Here is a 15,959-nt window from a genome sequence, read left to right on the forward strand (position 1 = left end):
CCTCTCCCCGGAAGAGGCGGGGCTTCCGGCCGTGACCTGGAAATTGCAGTAAGGTTCACCACGTTCCTTTCATGTCCGTCCTTTTGCAGAGATGGCTGCGATGCTGGCGGGTGAGGTGAATGTGGACGGCGGTGAGCCCAAACTGAGCAAAAAGTAAGTGTCGCTGCGGGTCCTTAAGGCCTTGCGGCCAGAGAGTACGGGCTAGGAGTGCCTCGAGGCACCAGCCGAGGCGGCTGTGCCGGGGGCTTGCCTGCTGGTTTTAGCGAGTACAGATACGCTGGGACGTACCCGCTACGTCCCGAAACTACATCCCCCAGGGTGTCCTGGGGTTCACGGCTGGCAGGGCCTCAGGAGTAAGAGAAAGCGGAGAACTGAGAGGTAAATGAAAAGCGAAACTTAATCCTCCAGTTTCTTCTGGAGTAAGAGAAAGCGGAAAACTGACAAGTAAGTGAAAAGCGAAACAATCCCTCAGTTTCTTCCGAGAAATGCTTATTGTTTTTATTGAGCCACACCCTGATAAGGAGATTGGAGAAATATTTTAAATACCATAGGTTTTCAGAAAGACTTTAATTTTTCTTGGCCTCACTAAGGTCATTTTGAACCTTGTTAGTTCTAAAACTCGCACGCTTATCCATATGGGTTATTCAAAGGATCTGTGAGTATTGAGGGAATGACCAGTGTCTAGCAGTAGGGAGTAGCAGCCAGGTACAGGAAGCTGTCTTTAGCATTACCAAATCCTCCCAAATCCTTGGAATATGAAGATAAACATAAATAAATCAAGGTTAACCTCTCTTTAACTATGTGTTATAGTCTCTACATACTACACACCCTCTTAACTGGGGTTCTTCACAGAACATAAACAATAATTTGAGTGACTTTTCTCAATATTCCCAAAGAAGGTACCTAAAATGAATAGTACCATTCCAGAGGCATAAGAGAGAAGTTAGTTCATTACAGGTAATGGCTGCTTTAGTATGTTAGGGCTCTTGCTGAACGCTGATGGAATTACACTCAAAGAGTAAGAGTTGATTTTTCCTTTGGTGTCTCTGGGTTTATTCTTTAAATATTCTAGAACAAAATGAGTAAGTACCAAAATTTATGACTTGCTAGCACCCTAATATATTGCCTTGAGAATGTTTGATGGATCTGTATGTTTGGAACCTAGCCTTGGACTTCTGCCTTTGGGAAAATTGACTGCACTTTTTACTGATGCACTTACATCAGTAAATAAACTGATTGTGTGTGTGTGTATGCGTGTGTGTGTGTGTGTGTTTAATGCCTACAGCACCTGATCTTCCTAGGTGGTCTCCCATCCAAGTACTAACCAGGCCTGACCCTGCTTAGCTTCCCAAGATCAGACGAGATCGGGCACATTCAGCGTGGCATGGCCATAGACTAGTAAATGAACTTAGAATTGTAAATCACAGATACCTCCTAAGCAAGTTTTCCACTTGAAAGTACAATTTTAAGGTAAATTGAGGAAAACTGGCCAGTTTTCTTCTGACTTTTCTTAGATTAATTACAACTACCATCTTTTAAAGCAGCTTTTATGTGCCAGGCACTGTGTTAGAACTATACAAACTTGTCTAATCTCAATAATAACCTTGCAAAGAAAGCGTTAATCTCTAGTTTTCAATTTAATAAAATGAGGCTCCAGGTGATTAAATACATTGCTGAATATAAAACGAGACTCCAGGTGATTAAATACGTTGCCGAAGTGTGCATACCTAAAGAATGATCTGTCACTGATCCAAAGTTCTGCAGCAGAGATCTAAAATCGAACTCCCCAGCTCAAGCTCTTTATACCGACTGTACCGTACTTCATTTTGTTTAAAAGAATTTGATATTGATGTTCTTTATTACTCTAGTGACCACGGGGTAAAATAATGTTATTATTATTAACATTTTCTTCTATTGGCTCATTTCCAATGAAAGGCCAAATTTGAATGCAGTAAAGAATGTTATCCCTGTGATTCTGTTGCTTTCCATTGTTAATGTATAAACATAATGTAGACTGAGACCCTTTCTGGAATTCTTCTTTCCTCCTTATTCCCAGAGCTCCAAAGAAGTCTTATCTTTGATTCAGAGGTGCTTTTGTGTGGCTTGCTTTTAGCTTCATTAAAGTTCGCAGTTGACAGTGATATTTCACATGCTTCTCCAGTGCCAGTAGAGAAAACCCCATGTCAGGGGCTTCAGAAACACTACTTTATGTCCTGTCTTGTGTTTTCTAGACTGTCATGATCATTTCTACCTGTAAGCTCTTGATTGATTTGCTATTGACTTTTGATTCCAGATATGCATTTTTTACCATAGCCAGGACTGAATACATTCAGTTAAAGTTGCTGCAGAGTGAGTGTTAGGAGTTGCTTTCAGTTAAGAGTCTTAAGTAAAATGTTACACTAAAAGGTTTTACAACCTCCCCTCCCCAACCCATAAAGAGTAGGAGTGCTGGTTGGGTGTGTATATACTGTCTGTCCCAACTGACACTACATCTCTGTGTTTCCTGTTAGGTGGTGGTAATCATTAGTTCCAGGGTGTTCTGCCATGTTGACGCAAGCTGCTGTAAGGCTTATTAGGGGGTCCCTGCGCCAAACCTGGGCACAATTGGGGCAGAGGGAGCTGCAGCTGTGGCAACTTGCTCCTTTCAGAGCTCTTCACAAGGACAAGCCACTTTCTAATAAAAGAAGGTTGGTGCCCATTACCTTCTTTATTCTGGGAACAGAAGTCCTCCCCTTACTTATAGGTCCTTAACTGTTACGCTAAGGAAACAAAAAGCCCTGCTACGAAAACCAATAGTCCTTTTTTTTCTCTTTAATCAATTCAAATTCTTAGTCCTTAGAGTCTTGAGATGACTAGTGGATCTTATTCTAGAAGTATTTAAACAAAACCGTGTATGAATAAAGAATTTCTAATGCAGATTATTTTCTCTTTCCTGTTTTTCTGGAATTTGTTTGCTCCTGAGGTTAACTTGGTTTCTAGTCTTATTTCTATCCCTAGAACCTTTTCGGATTACCCTTAGAATTGACTTGATTTAAAGAGTAACACCTAGTCGGATAGGATTATTTATCAATGCCAGGAAGAACCAGATAAGATTAGGTGCCCCTTGATCAAAGTACAGCACAATAGGTTTCATACACTATTGATGGTTTGAAAGAATGAGCAATTCTATTTGAATAATGAGGATATCTCTCTACCCAAATCTCTTTGGTTCATGGGTTCAAAAAACAAGGTTTCAAATCTTAAGGGAATACCAAGTTGTGTGAATCACTTTACTTTTTGAGTCTCAGGTGACAATTACCAAGAGTGGGTAGTGAGTGATTTGACCAAATCTGTAAGATTTCTGTCCTGGTGCAGAGAGAGTGAAGGGTTAAGATAGTAAGGGATACCTAGAACAGCTCACATTGCATGCTTACTAAATGCTAGGGACAGGGTCATCCCTTTACATACATTATTACTGTCTATTATCCATTTTACAGGTGGGGAGAAGTTAAGTCACTTGCCCAGGGTCACATAAGTGATAATAGATGTGTCAGAATATAGTCTCAGGCAATCTGATTCCAAAAATGGTATGTTATCCCCTACACTACGCTGCTTCGAACACTGTTCTACCCAGTTTGTTGTCACTCAGGCTCCAGTGGAAGAGGGAGGCCATTGTTGAAGGCCATTGTCAATACATTGATCAGCGCCGAGGGAAAGATTATCAGTGGAATCTCTCCTTGAACTCTGAAGAGCCACCCTTCCCCACCCCAGACTGCCCACTCCTTGAAGAGGGGTAGGGAGGGGTGGCACTCAGCTGGAGATGTTGCCTTAGCATATCAGGTCTGGTATTTAAGAAGCTTCATATTTTACAGAGGATAGATACCAAAAACTAAGATTTAGTCTGTGGCCACAGACTAGGCTCCCTAGTCTAATTAGCTTGAGAAAAGCCTATCTTGCTGATTTTCTGGGAAACCTTTTTTCCTATTGTAAATATAAACTAATATGTAGGATTGTCTTTGTCCTGGTGTGTTCATTTTAGATGGGACCTAATGCCAAGGACCTCAGACTGGAAAGCACAGAGAAAGATCTTTTACATCTTTATTCTAAGCTTTTTTTTCCCTTTGTTTCTTTCACCTGTAGAGTTTAGTGACTAAGACTAGAGGTGGGCGTGTAGAACTGAGCAAGACCATTTCCCTCAGGCTATTCATGTTTTTGATAAGTGGCCATGGGGCAGGACATAGTAGAGGACTCTTCAGGCAGCTGTCTCACTGAACATTTTCATCTTCCCAACAGTGAGCTGAAGAGACGCCTGAAAGCTGAGAAGAAGGTGGCCGAGAAGGAGGCTAAGCAGAAGGAGCTCAGTGAGAAACTAAGCCAAGCCAATGCTGCTGCCACCAACCACACCAATGACAATGATGTGGGTGCCGAGGAGGAGAGCCTCGACCCAAACGTGAGTCCCCTGGACCACCACCCTGGCTGGGCACAGGGAAGCTTCTGATGGGGATATGGCAAGTCTTTTGGGACCAGTGACCGAGAAGATAACTAAGAACTGGAATAGGCACTGGGCCCTGGGTCACAGCAAAAGGGTGAAGAAGGGCCTGTTTCTCTATCCGGTTAAAAGCACAGACCCTGAGCATTTTTCTCATCAAGTGACTCATCAGTCATCCTGGGAACTAGCCTGGCCTTATAGCATCCCCAGAGGAAGTTCTCCCTAAAGATGGCTAGGGCATCATAGTTTAGACCAAAGACTGGTGAAGTGTGGTTGTCCTCGGGCCAGATCCACTCCCCCTTGCCCATCATCTCAGTCCTCCTCCCTGGCATTGTAAATAAAATTGTATTAGAAGTCAGCCATGCCCTTTTCTTTTCTTTTCTTTCTTTCTTCTTTCTTTCTTTTCTTTCTTTTCTTTTCTTTTCTTTTTTCTTTTTTTTTCTTTTCTTTTCTTTTCTTTTCTTTCTTTTTCTTTTTCTTTTTTTTTTTTTTTTTTTTTTTTTTTTTCTTTTTTTTTTTTCTTTTTTTCTTTTCTTTTCTTTTTCTTTCTTTTCTTTCTTTTCTTTTTTTTTTTTTTTTTTTTTTTTTCTTTTCTCTTTTTTTCTTTCTTTTTCTTCTTTTCTTTTTTTTTTTTCTTTTTTTTTTTTTTTTTTCCTTTCTTTCTTCTTTTCTTTTCTCTTTTGTTTGTTTTCTTTTTCTTTCTTTCTTTTCTTTCTTTCTGCCTTCCTTCTTTTCTTTCCTTCTTTTCTTTCTTTGCTTTCCTTCTTTTCTTTCCTTCCTCCCTTCTTTCCTCCCTTCCTTTCTCCCTTTCTCTCTTCCTCCCTCCCTCCCTCCTTTCCTCCTTCCCTCCCTCCCTTCCTCCCTTCCTTCATCTGCGACTGCTTTCATATTACAACAGCAGAGTTGGGTAGTTTCATCAGAAAAAGTTTGCTGAGCCCTGCTGTAGAATATTCCTTCCTTTAACATCCTCTAGGCCCATGGTCCTGCCTTGGAGAAAAGTCTTATGTGAGTGGGAAAGAAGTTAGGTGACTCTCCATGCAGATGTGTCCAAAAGAGTGGTAACCCAGGCTACCTGTACAAATGAGGCTGGTCGTTTTAGGCAGAACTCCGGTTTTTCTTTCTGTTGAATCTTGCAGATCTCATTCCATATCCAATCCTGTGATTTCAAGGGTACAGTGGTGGAGGGGTTGTGGGGCTTGGTTAATGAACCTCAGTGTACTGGGGCCAGTCTGAGGCATAATCCAGTACTCTGCTAGATGGACCTCTGGCCTGACCACCAGGTTCAACTTCTGAAAGGCATTTCGTTTTGTGTTTGTATTTAAATAGCAATACTACAAGATCCGCAGCCAAGCAATCCACCAACTCAAGATCAGTGGGGAAGACCCGTACCCACACAAGTTCCATGTAGATGTCTCACTTACTCATTTCATCCAAGAATACAGTCACCTGCAGCCTGGGGACCACCTGAGTGACATCACCTTGAAGGTAGCAGGTAGGAAGACCTCCATGGCAGTTTGCTGAGCTCCCATAGCAGTGTGGCCTCTTCAGTAGCACTAAGGAAGGTCTGGGTTGATCTTGCTCTCACGTAGGCCTTAATTTATAGAAGGTTAAATGCTATCTTTTATTTGCCCCCCCCCAAAAAAAATTATAAGACTATTAGTTGAGAAAATTTAGAACATTCAAAGAAACAAAGAGAGAAACGTTTAATTATCCATGATCCCAACACCCAGAGAGAACCCCTGCTAATGCCTAAATGCCCAAAAGATTTTTTTCTTTAAAGCCCAGTAATCTTACCAAACTATGTATTGATGTTAGTCATTCTGGGTCAGTATTCTCAGCTACACAGTGCGCCCTTTAAATATGTATTTTTGAGTCTTTTTAGGACATTATTAACTATTTTAGTTTAATCTTCATTTCTGAAATGATTTTTTACTTTATTTCTAATTTTTTTGTCACCTCATTTTTTAGTTTTTCTAATTCTAACTTAGGCTTTTTCATGTTTTGTGTCACTTAATGTTTAGTTTATTGTGAAATACTTTGTTTTTCTGAGTATGTATTCTTGAGTGCTTTTATTTTTGGTAGGGGTGTTATTCTCCTTAGTCTCTTTTTATTTAATAAGTTTGTATGGTACTTGATCTCAGTACTTTTATGTTTCTTTTTATGTGAAATTAGTTTTCCCGAACGTTGAAGTTCGATTCAGCTAGCTTTTCCAAGTTCACTGAGCGCCCTCTTCTGTTGTTTTTGTGAAGTGTTCAGAAATATAGCCGCTTGCTTTCCGGGATTTCCAGGCTCTTTCCCTTTCATTTTTGCTGCACCTTCTGTTTCCTTCGTAACTGTTTTCCTGGTCTTACTCAGTTTTGCAGGGCTTTCTCCTATAAGAGATCGCCGGCTGTTAAATTCCGAGTTCCTGAGGGTTACTCTTAAAGGGCTCAATCCCCTAGACTTTCTTAATGGGGTCCGTCATACTTTCTTGTATGGCACTGGGCAGACCCCCTCCCTCACAGTTTCACTTGCTTTTTTTCATTTAGCAGGCCTCTTTTTCTAATGAATACTTATGACTCTTTGAGAGATTTCCAGTCTCAGACCTATCAGACACCCTGTTGCTCACCATATTGGAGGTTTGGGGACTCTTGGTGATTTGCCCCTTCGATCTGGAGATTCTTGGAAATATCGTCTCACATAAATTCTGCCCATGGCTTTTGGCTTTGCCTATCTAAGTCATGCTTTCTATTTTTATATGAGAATTCAGGAAAATCCAAAAACTATGCTGCCATCAACACCTGCATATTTTGGAATCCAGTGAACATTTTTAACTAGTTTGAATGGGGATCCAGCATTGTCATGAAGACAGGGCTTAGGCCCCCAGCTAAAACCAAATTGTTCTGGTTTATGTTGTGTCTAGACCCAAAAAATACAACACAGTTTGGCATTGATATCATGAAATGGTTTCTGGTTCTATCAGTCAATATTTTTGCTATTCTTTTTCTAGGTAGGATCCATGCCAAAAGAGCTTCTGGGGGAAAGCTCATCTTCTATGACCTTCGAGGAGAGGGCGTTAAGTTACAAGTCATGGCTAATTCGAGGTATATAGAAATACCCAGTTACTGGGCTCCTAGGTTGGTCCAGAGCAATATCATTGGTGACAAAGTCCCATGTGGTCTTCTCTTCCCCTTGGTATTTAAGGTTAGAGACGGGATGTGGTTGAATAAGGCTGAAGAGAGCATAAAAAGGCCATGTAGTCACCTAGAGAGTAATGACTGGTTTCAGATTGTGTAGCAGTTAAAAATAAAAGGTGATACTTTTTAATAGTTGACCTTGACTCTGAGATTTTTCTTGGGCTTACATTAACAAAGCATTAATACTTTAGTGAGAGTTCCAGAGTAAACCAGTGGTTAGTTTTAATTTGAAATATTGTATACTGAATTACATTTTCTTTTCATTCAGGAATTATAAGTCAGAAGAAGAATTTATTCGTATTAATAACAAATTGCGTCGGGGAGACATAATTGGAGTTCAGGGAAATCCTGGGAAAACCAAGAAGGGGGAGCTGAGTATCATTCCCTATGAGATCACACTGTTGTCTCCTTGCTTACATATGTTACCTCATCTTCACTTTGGCCTCAAAGACAAGGTAAGCTCTCATAGCCTCCTACCTGTGGTTTATCAAAACATTGAATCAGATATAGTAGTGATTTCTGGCTGTTGCTTTTGGTTTAGGAAACACGATATCGTCAAAGATACTTGGACTTGATCTTGAATGACTTCGTGAGGCAGAAATTTATCATCCGCTCTAAGATCATCACATATATAAGAAGTTTCTTGGATCAGTTGGGATTCTTAGAGGTGACGGAGTGCTCCTTACCTGACCTGATGAGCTGCCTTCCTGTGCTTGTCTATTCCTATTCCTTCCCTTCCCTTTTCCAGGACATATCCTGTGTCAGTATTCTTCATGCTCAGTGAAGAGTCACCTGTCTTGCCAGTGTCTCTATACCACCTCGTTTAGTTAATGCCCTGATTAGGAAGGCAGGACCTGACTTCCGAGATAATAGACAAAATGTAAGGCCTTCCCCACACTAATGATGCAACGTTCAATGTGTTTTCAACTCATTGCTTTTTTATAGCATTAAAAATATATATATTTCAGGGGGTAAAGTGAGTGCATGTTGTTATAAAACAAATTCAAATAATAAAGAAGTAAATAAAAACTGGAAGTCCCCTTTTATATCTCCTAATTAGCTTCCCTCCACACACTTGCTTTTGGTATGTATCCTTCCATGCCATTTCCTCTGGATGTGTACAGTTATACCTGTGCGTGTCGTAGACGGGATACATATTTGGGAGGATTTTGTTTTCACTTTATACATAAATGAAGTCACCATGTGTATTATGGACCTGTTTTGTTGTTGTTTTCAGCCTAATATATTCTGGGGCCCTTTGCACGTCTGTCTGCCTCTCTCTCTCTCTCTTTCTGATTTTCTTATTTACCGTTTTGGTGAGCATCTTTGCGCTCATTTCCAAGTGTTTCTGTAGGATGTATTTCTAGACGTAGAATAACTAAGTCAAAGGATAAGCCATTAAATTTTTAATAAATACAGCAAATTACACTCAAAGGCTAGCTACCATTTAGAGTCCCACTTACAACTTATGAAAGTTTATGGTACAGCAAGTCTTCCCTTAACGTCATCAATAGGTTCTGCAACTTTACGCCAAACAGTGTATAGTGAAAGGAATTTTACTATAGGCTAATTGATATAAACGAGTTAAGTTCCTACAGCATCTTAATGTTATAACTAATATTAACGAAATGATGTTATTCGAAGATCTACTGTATTAACGATGTTTGCTATTAATAGAAATTTAGACACTGTTCTAGAAAATGTAGCTATTTTTTTGTCAAGCATTTTCACGTTATTGAACTTGCCTTTTACTTAGGGATATAACAGGCTTAGACTGTATCAAAAGCAAAACACGAGATATCTCCAAGGCCTCTGGTTTGAGCCCCATTGTCTGAGGACTAAATGTTTCTCTCTGTCTTTTAGATTGAAACTCCCATGATGAACATCATCCCGGGCGGGGCTGTGGCCAAGCCTTTTATCACGTATCACAACGATCTGGACATGAATTTATATATGAGAATTGCTCCAGAACTCTACCATAAGGTAATCAAGCAGAATATGCCCTGGAAAACCATTAGCTAGACAGGTGCAATCAGAAATAAGAGGAACAGTTAAAGTAAAACAGCCAGGAGAATTTCCTAATTTGTCAGGCTTGTGAGTGTTATACTTCTAGAATTTCTCTATAAGATCAGTGGAACATTGCAGGTCGAGAGCAAAAAGATTGGCTTTCCTAGGTGTACAGATTTTCCTGACCTACTTTGGTTCCCATTATGCTTTTAAGTTTATAGTCTTCCTTGAATTAAGTCTGATTTTAGCCTATTGTAGAAGAAGCAGCTTAATCTCTGTTTAGAAATTGGAAATAACTACCTTCAAATCGCCAGAGTAGATATCGAAGACTGTATCATTCAAGATTCTTAATTACAGAAAACAACTTGTTATAACCAGTTTAAGCAAAAGAAAAACATTTATGTGCGTGAGGAAGCTCACCATTTCCAGGAGGATCTGAAAATTAGGCTCGGAGACCACATGATAAGGAATGATTCTAAGTCATCACTGGGCTATTCCCATGGAGAACCCAGTATCTTTTCCACTAGGAACAGTTGTCCCAGCTCATAACCTTGGCACCAAGCACAGGTCACTGCCCTTAAGGCCTCTGCAGTTACTACCTCTAAAAGCTAGATACATCTGGCTCCCCTCGCCAGAGGAATTCTCTGTATACCTACATCTTTCAGTAGCTTCTATGTTGAAGTCTCACAGGTGTTTCTGATTGGTGGGAAGCTTAGGTCACATGTCTGCAAAAGAGGCTTCTTTCTTGGGGAGGCTCACACTCACAAGGTGTGAGGGGCACTCCAGGGAAAAGAGGAGTATTCAGAGATCCTAGACAGCCAGAATAAATAACGTCTATCCACTACAAAGACCTAAAGAGAGTAGGGTATGCAGCATTTAGGTAGAGACTTGAGATCATGCCTGAGTCGTGAAAGCCAATGTATAGTTTTATAGGCAGAAACTGTCCAGAGCCATTAAGACATGATTAGCTGTGAAAACCATGTGTTGTTCTCAGATACTGGTGGTTGGTGGCATTGACCGAGTTTATGAAATTGGACGCCAGTTCCGGAATGAAGGAATCGATTTGACTCACAATCCTGAGTTCACCACCTGTGAGTTCTACATGGCCTACGCAGACTATCACGATCTCATGGAAATCACAGAGAAGATGATTTCAGGTGACCTCGCTTGCTTCCTTTGTCTTTCATATGCTTCTAAGGGGCTGGTGTGCTGCTTTCAGGAGGACTTCCTGTTGGTCCTCTTTAAATGAGATTTCTTTCCCAGGAATGGTGAAGCACATTACAGGCAGTTACAAGATCACCTACCATCCAGATGGCCCAGAGGGCCAAGCCTACGAGATTGACTTCACCCCACCCTTCCGGAGAATCAGCATGGTAGAAGAGCTTGAGAAATCCCTGGGGGTGAAGCTTCCAGAAACTAAACTCTTTGAAACTGAAGGTAAAGTGATGTACTCCTCGTTTACATGGCCCTCCTTCCTGTTCACCTCTGAATTAGTTAGGATCAGGGCTAGAATTTCCCACACTGTTCTCCATATATACTTTTTTACTGAAGTAGTGTGCTATCTTCTTTCCTAACTTGTACATTTGTATTACAGAAACTCGCAAAATCCTTGATGATATCTGTGTGGCAAAAGCTGTTGAATGCCCTCCGCCTAGGACCACAGCCAGGCTCCTTGATAAGGTGAATGGCCATGCACTTCTAGTTCATGCCCTCATCCACTGGTACTGGCCCCCTGCTCCCTATGAAGGTGAACTAGAAATAAGAGAATTAACAAGTTTTGTTGTACTGAGCTCTGTGCCAGTACTGCCAGTTAATCAATACTAGTTATTGAGTTTAGGATAAACCCCCTAGTTTTGGGTGTGGGTGGGAGCTGATCCTTTTCCACTTAAACTGGGAGTCGAAATGTCATTCTACCTCTGCATTTCTTTTCCATTAAGCTTGTTGGGGAGTTCCTGGAAGTGACATGCATCAATCCCACATTCATCTGTGATCACCCACAGATAATGAGCCCTTTGGCCAAATGGTAAGATAAAGCATGGTGTTCAGTTACCTGTTGCTGCATAACAGGCCCAGAACTTAGCATAAAACAATTGATTCTCAAAGTTTTGTGGGTTCATTAGGTAGTCTCTCTGCTCTACATAGTGTTGGGTAACTCAAGTGGCTTCTTTCAACTGGGAACTCTATCGGGGTACTTTGCTTCTCCTTGTGTGCCTCTCTGGCAGCATAGCCTGGGCTTTCTTATATGGCAGCTGGGTTCCAAGAGGAAGCATTCCAAAAGGATAAACACCAGTGTGCACACACAGCATGCCTCTGCTGACGTCCCATTGCCTAAAGCAAGTCATGTGGGGCAGTCCAGAGTCTGTAGCAGGCCTAGAGGTATGGTTCAGTATAACAGTCCATTGCATAGGTTTGTTGTGAAGATAATCAGAGCATCCTTGTCTTTCTCTATCCCTCCTCGCCATTGTACCAAGTGATTTGGTGCTGAGAATGCATGCAGGCTCCAGTAACACTTTGAGTCAACTAGAATTCAGGAACTCTTATATTTACCGGAAGTTAGATGATAAGTGACCCTCCCCTTTGGTCTCCTGTCCTCAGGCACCGTTCTAAAGAAGGTCTGACTGAGCGCTTTGAGCTGTTTGTCATGAAGAAGGAAATATGCAATGCCTACACCGAGCTGAATGACCCCATACGGCAGCGGGAGCTTTTCGAAGAACAGGCCAAGGTAAGAAAGAGTGAGCAAAAGCACATAACTCACCAGGAAATCAGCTTTAACACTCAACTGTGTTGTCTGCGTCTCGTGGTGACTTCAGTAGAAATGAAGGATAAAGCCACTGGCTTTACTAGAGGAAGTCACATTTCAAGATTGAGAACTTGAGTCGTTTGGCCCTGGAATTTCTACATAAAAAAAAAGAAAAAAGCTTTAGATGTGATTTTTCTGTGTGGAGAGTGTGACACATCTTGAAAATACATGTGCTTAACAATAACATAGTTTTTCTTAGATGATACATTTACTGAAGTGGCTTGGGGATGAGAGGCCGGTAGAGATTAATGAAGACACAGCCTCCCTCAGGCCGCCTGCACCAACATGGCTGCTGATAGGTGGTTTCAGGAAATGGGAAAAGGACTTTTGGGAATCATCCGTCTCACTGGGCTCACAGAGCCCCATGCAGTTGAGTTATTTATTTTTCACAGAGAAATTTACATGTGTGCTGAGGTATATTTCATCCACCCTGACCTCTAGGCCTTTGAAAGAAACGGCTCCATCCTAGAGTTACTGGGAAACCAAATTTCCAGCAAGTGTGGGTGTCCAGAGCATCCCTGGAATGGTCATCCCTCTGAGTTTTAACGTGGTAACTCAGACGCTGAGAGACTATGCGACCCAGAACAGTGTTACTATTTAGTTCTTTTTTCTTCTAGGCCAAGGCTGCTGGCGATGACGAAGCCATGTTCATAGATGAAAACTTCTGTACCGCCCTGGAATACGGGCTGCCCCCCACAGCTGGCTGGGGCATGGGCATCGACCGAGTCACCATGTTCCTCACAGACTCCAATAACATCAAGGTACAGCAGCTCTCCATGTGCACACTGCCTTGAAGGAGCTCCACTGTGTTGGATGCAGGGCATGGTGGGCTTGGAGAATGAGAACTGGCTTTGGGCTGAGGGGAGGAACAGGCAGAGGAGTTAAATGCAACGCCATGAGCGGAAGATCAGAGCATCTGACCTTATGAAATTTGGGATTTTTACTTTCTGAGGCAAAAGGAATATTGCTTGCATTTCTTGAGAATCCAAGGACCATGCCAAGCCCTCCACCTGCATTATTATCTAATTTAACTTAAATCAGCCCTTCGAGGTGTGGAAACTATGGTCTCATTGTTATAGATGACAGAATCAGATTTTAAGAGAACCCTTGTGTGTGTCGATTCTTTCGACATTGCGCTCTAGGCCGTGCTATGCATGTGTGCTTTTCCATCCTCTAAGAGGGACTGAGTTGAATTACAGCGCATCTATCTTTTCAGCTGGGATGTACAGATCTTTGGGTTTTGGTTGTAACAATCACCAGGGGAAAAATGAGTGGGCAGATATCAGAAAAAACAGTGTTTCTTAGCCTCAAAATTCATTTTGTCTCCTATAGGAAGTACTTCTGTTTCCTGCCATGAAACCAGAAGACAAGAAAGAAAATGTAGCAACTGCTGATGCTTTGGAAAGCACAACAGCTGGCACTTCTGTCTAGAAAGTAACAATTGCAAATCACATAACTCAGGCATCTTTGCATTTCTGCAAAAGGTCGAGGACTGCAAGGGAATTCGTGTGGGCTGCGATACGCTTGACTATCACAGTTTAGTCACCAGAAGAGAGAAAAGGAATTAAGAATTCCTTTTTTACTCCTTGTTTCCAAATAAACCATTTGTCTCTACTCTTGCTTAATCACTTTACCTTTGGAGTCAACTTTTTTCTCATGCTGCTGACCTAATGAATGTTTAGGATTATACCACTTTATTCAACAAATTTATATTAGAGACATAGCAGTGACCACAAAAGCCACGTCCCTGCTTTCAAGGACATATATTCTTTATTCAGAGGTGGGGATGAAACAAAGAAATAAGAAACAAATACATAGTATTTCCGGTAGTGGTATGTACTAAGAAGAAAAAATAAAGCAGAGTAAGGAGACAGGTACTTTTCTACAAAGGTTGGTGGGAACAGTGCTATTTTAAATATATGATCGAAGAAGACTTCTAGGTAACATTTTAAGTGGAGATCGGAAACAAAAAGGGCAATTATAGGACTAGAGGACCACATGTTTGAGGAATAGGAAAGTTTATTTTGTGGCTGACGAGTGAATGAAGGTCGGTGAGGAGCCATTTCACACAGGCCCCATAAGCCATGCCGAGGATTATTTTATGAGTGAGCCGGAAAGCCATTGGAGGGTTTTGAGCAGAGGAGTGTTTTTAAAATATTCCAGTTAGCATGTGGAGAGCAAGAGTGAAATTAGGAAGACCAATGACCCTATGGCAGTGGGCTGCAGAGATGATGGCTTAGGCTTCGGTGGTTTAAAGTAATGGAGATGGTTATGTCATTGGACTCTGCTTGTGTTCCTGAGGTCAGCAGAATTTGCTGATGGAATGTAGGTTGTGAGAAAAAGAGAAGGCAAAAATTTACAGCAGTGAGGGCCTCCCCGCGAGAACATGCCTTTCACTAAGGACCTCCTCCTCCATCCCTCTCCAGAAGAGAAGAGGAAACACAAGTGCCTGGTGCTGAGCCCCAACTCCTACTTCACGGACGTGAAGTGCCCAGGATGCTATAAAATCGCTGTCTTCGGCCGTGCACAGACAGTAGTGTGTGTCGGCTGCTCCACTGTGTGCTCAGCCCACAGCAGGAAAAAGCAAGGCTTACAGGAGGATGCTCCTTCAGAACGAAGCAACATTAAAAGCACCATGAATCGAGTGAGGAACCATTCTAATAAACATTTTGGATACAAAAAGTGATTTCAAGGTTTAGGGCAACTGTAGAGTTGCCGTCTATTTACTGAGATGGAAAAAACTCAGGGCAGGTTGAGCGTTTGGTTTTGTACATACTACGTTTGACATGCCTGTAAGACATCAGGTAAGAATAGTATTTTCAGTTTGGTTCAACAGGGCTGAGAATGACAGTACGACTGAGGGCCTGCTGTGATGATGGAGTCCCCTGCTTCCTGAAGCAGGGAGGCAGGCTGGGGGACTGTTTACCAATGAGTCATACAACAAGGGACTTGACTTGCAGCTCAGCAGAATATCTGCAAGTGTCGTGGTTTGGGAGGTGACAGTCTTCTTCCACAGAGGTTTCTACTTCTATAAATGAAAAAATGATCTAAGTGCTCAGAATTAACTAACTGGAAACTTCCTCAGGGACTGTTGAGCACTTCCTCATCTTGCAGTTACTTGGTTCCAGGAGTACTTGGCAGTGATAGCAGGTGACCAAGTGGTATTTCAGAAGAAACATTTTCAAATGGCACATCGTTCAGCAAGGTGGTTTTAAGTAAAATGAAAACAGTCATCTCACCAAGGGAGAGGGAACAGGGTCAAGATAAAGGCCTGAACTTGAGGCAACACTACCATCAGTGTGGACCACTGGAAAAGGCAATGAAGATTAATGAGGCCAGAGTGACCGTTAAAGAGTTGTTTAATAGTGAGCTGGGGATAGAAGCCAATTCTCTGGCCTCCAGGGCTGGGGATAGAGGCTAACTGAAGCAGAGGTAGACAACCTGGGGGATCAGCAGGAAAAGTGACAAGATGAAAGCTAGAAGGACTAGAAGGATTACAGAGTCCTCA

At 41.8% G+C, this 15,959-nt stretch overlaps 1 protein-coding gene and 2 pseudogenes across 2 annotated transcripts; 2 read left to right on the plus strand and 1 right to left on the minus strand.

Annotated features, from left to right (window-relative positions):
- Position 1: 1 nt before the first annotated feature.
- On the plus strand, positions 2–14,048 carry KARS1 (lysyl-tRNA synthetase 1). 2 transcript variants are annotated; one of them, XM_016130072.2, is made up of 15 exons: positions 19–153; positions 2,511–2,687; positions 4,273–4,429; positions 5,795–5,960; positions 7,458–7,551; positions 7,913–8,099; positions 8,186–8,311; positions 9,508–9,627; positions 10,646–10,808; positions 10,915–11,088; positions 11,246–11,331; positions 11,589–11,674; positions 12,247–12,373; positions 13,069–13,212; positions 13,784–14,002. In XM_016130072.2, exons 2-15 carry the CDS (start codon positions 2,545–2,547, stop codon positions 13,880–13,882), a joined length of 1,872 nt encoding a protein of 623 aa, XP_015985558.2. In that variant the 5' UTR covers positions 19–153; positions 2,511–2,544; the 3' UTR covers positions 13,883–14,002. The 2 variants fall into 2 exon arrangements, with proteins under 2 accessions (XP_015985559.2, XP_015985558.2); XM_016130073.2 differs by lacking the exon at positions 2,511–2,687 and having other exon boundaries at positions 2–153; positions 13,784–14,048.
- On the minus strand, positions 1,277–1,396 carry LOC118611636 (annotated as a pseudogene).
- Positions 14,049–14,061: 13 nt separating the features above from the next.
- Positions 14,062–15,137, plus strand: LOC118611340 (annotated as a pseudogene).
- Positions 15,138–15,959: the final 822 nt, after the last annotated feature.

Source organism: Rousettus aegyptiacus, unplaced genomic scaffold (assembly GCF_014176215.1).
Source record: "Rousettus aegyptiacus isolate mRouAeg1 unplaced genomic scaffold, mRouAeg1.p scaffold_m13_p_14, whole genome shotgun sequence".
Classification (NCBI taxonomy): Eukaryota; Metazoa; Chordata; class Mammalia; order Chiroptera; family Pteropodidae; genus Rousettus; species Rousettus aegyptiacus.

What these genes read in the sequence shown, in the direction of transcription:
- KARS1 (XM_016130072.2), top strand. Translation starts at nt 2,545, where the DNA reads ATGTTGACGCAAGCTGCTGTAAGGCTTATTAGGGGGTCCCTGCGCCAA. An exon ending in CATCACCTTGAAGGTAGCAG is followed by an intron (nt 5,961 to 7,457) that starts GTAGGAAGACCT and finishes TTCTTTTTCTAG; the next exon opens with GTAGGATCCATGCCAAAAGA. An exon ending in CACAGAGAAGATGATTTCAG is followed by an intron (nt 10,809 to 10,914) that starts GTGACCTCGCTT and finishes TTTCTTTCCCAG; the next exon opens with GAATGGTGAAGCACATTACA.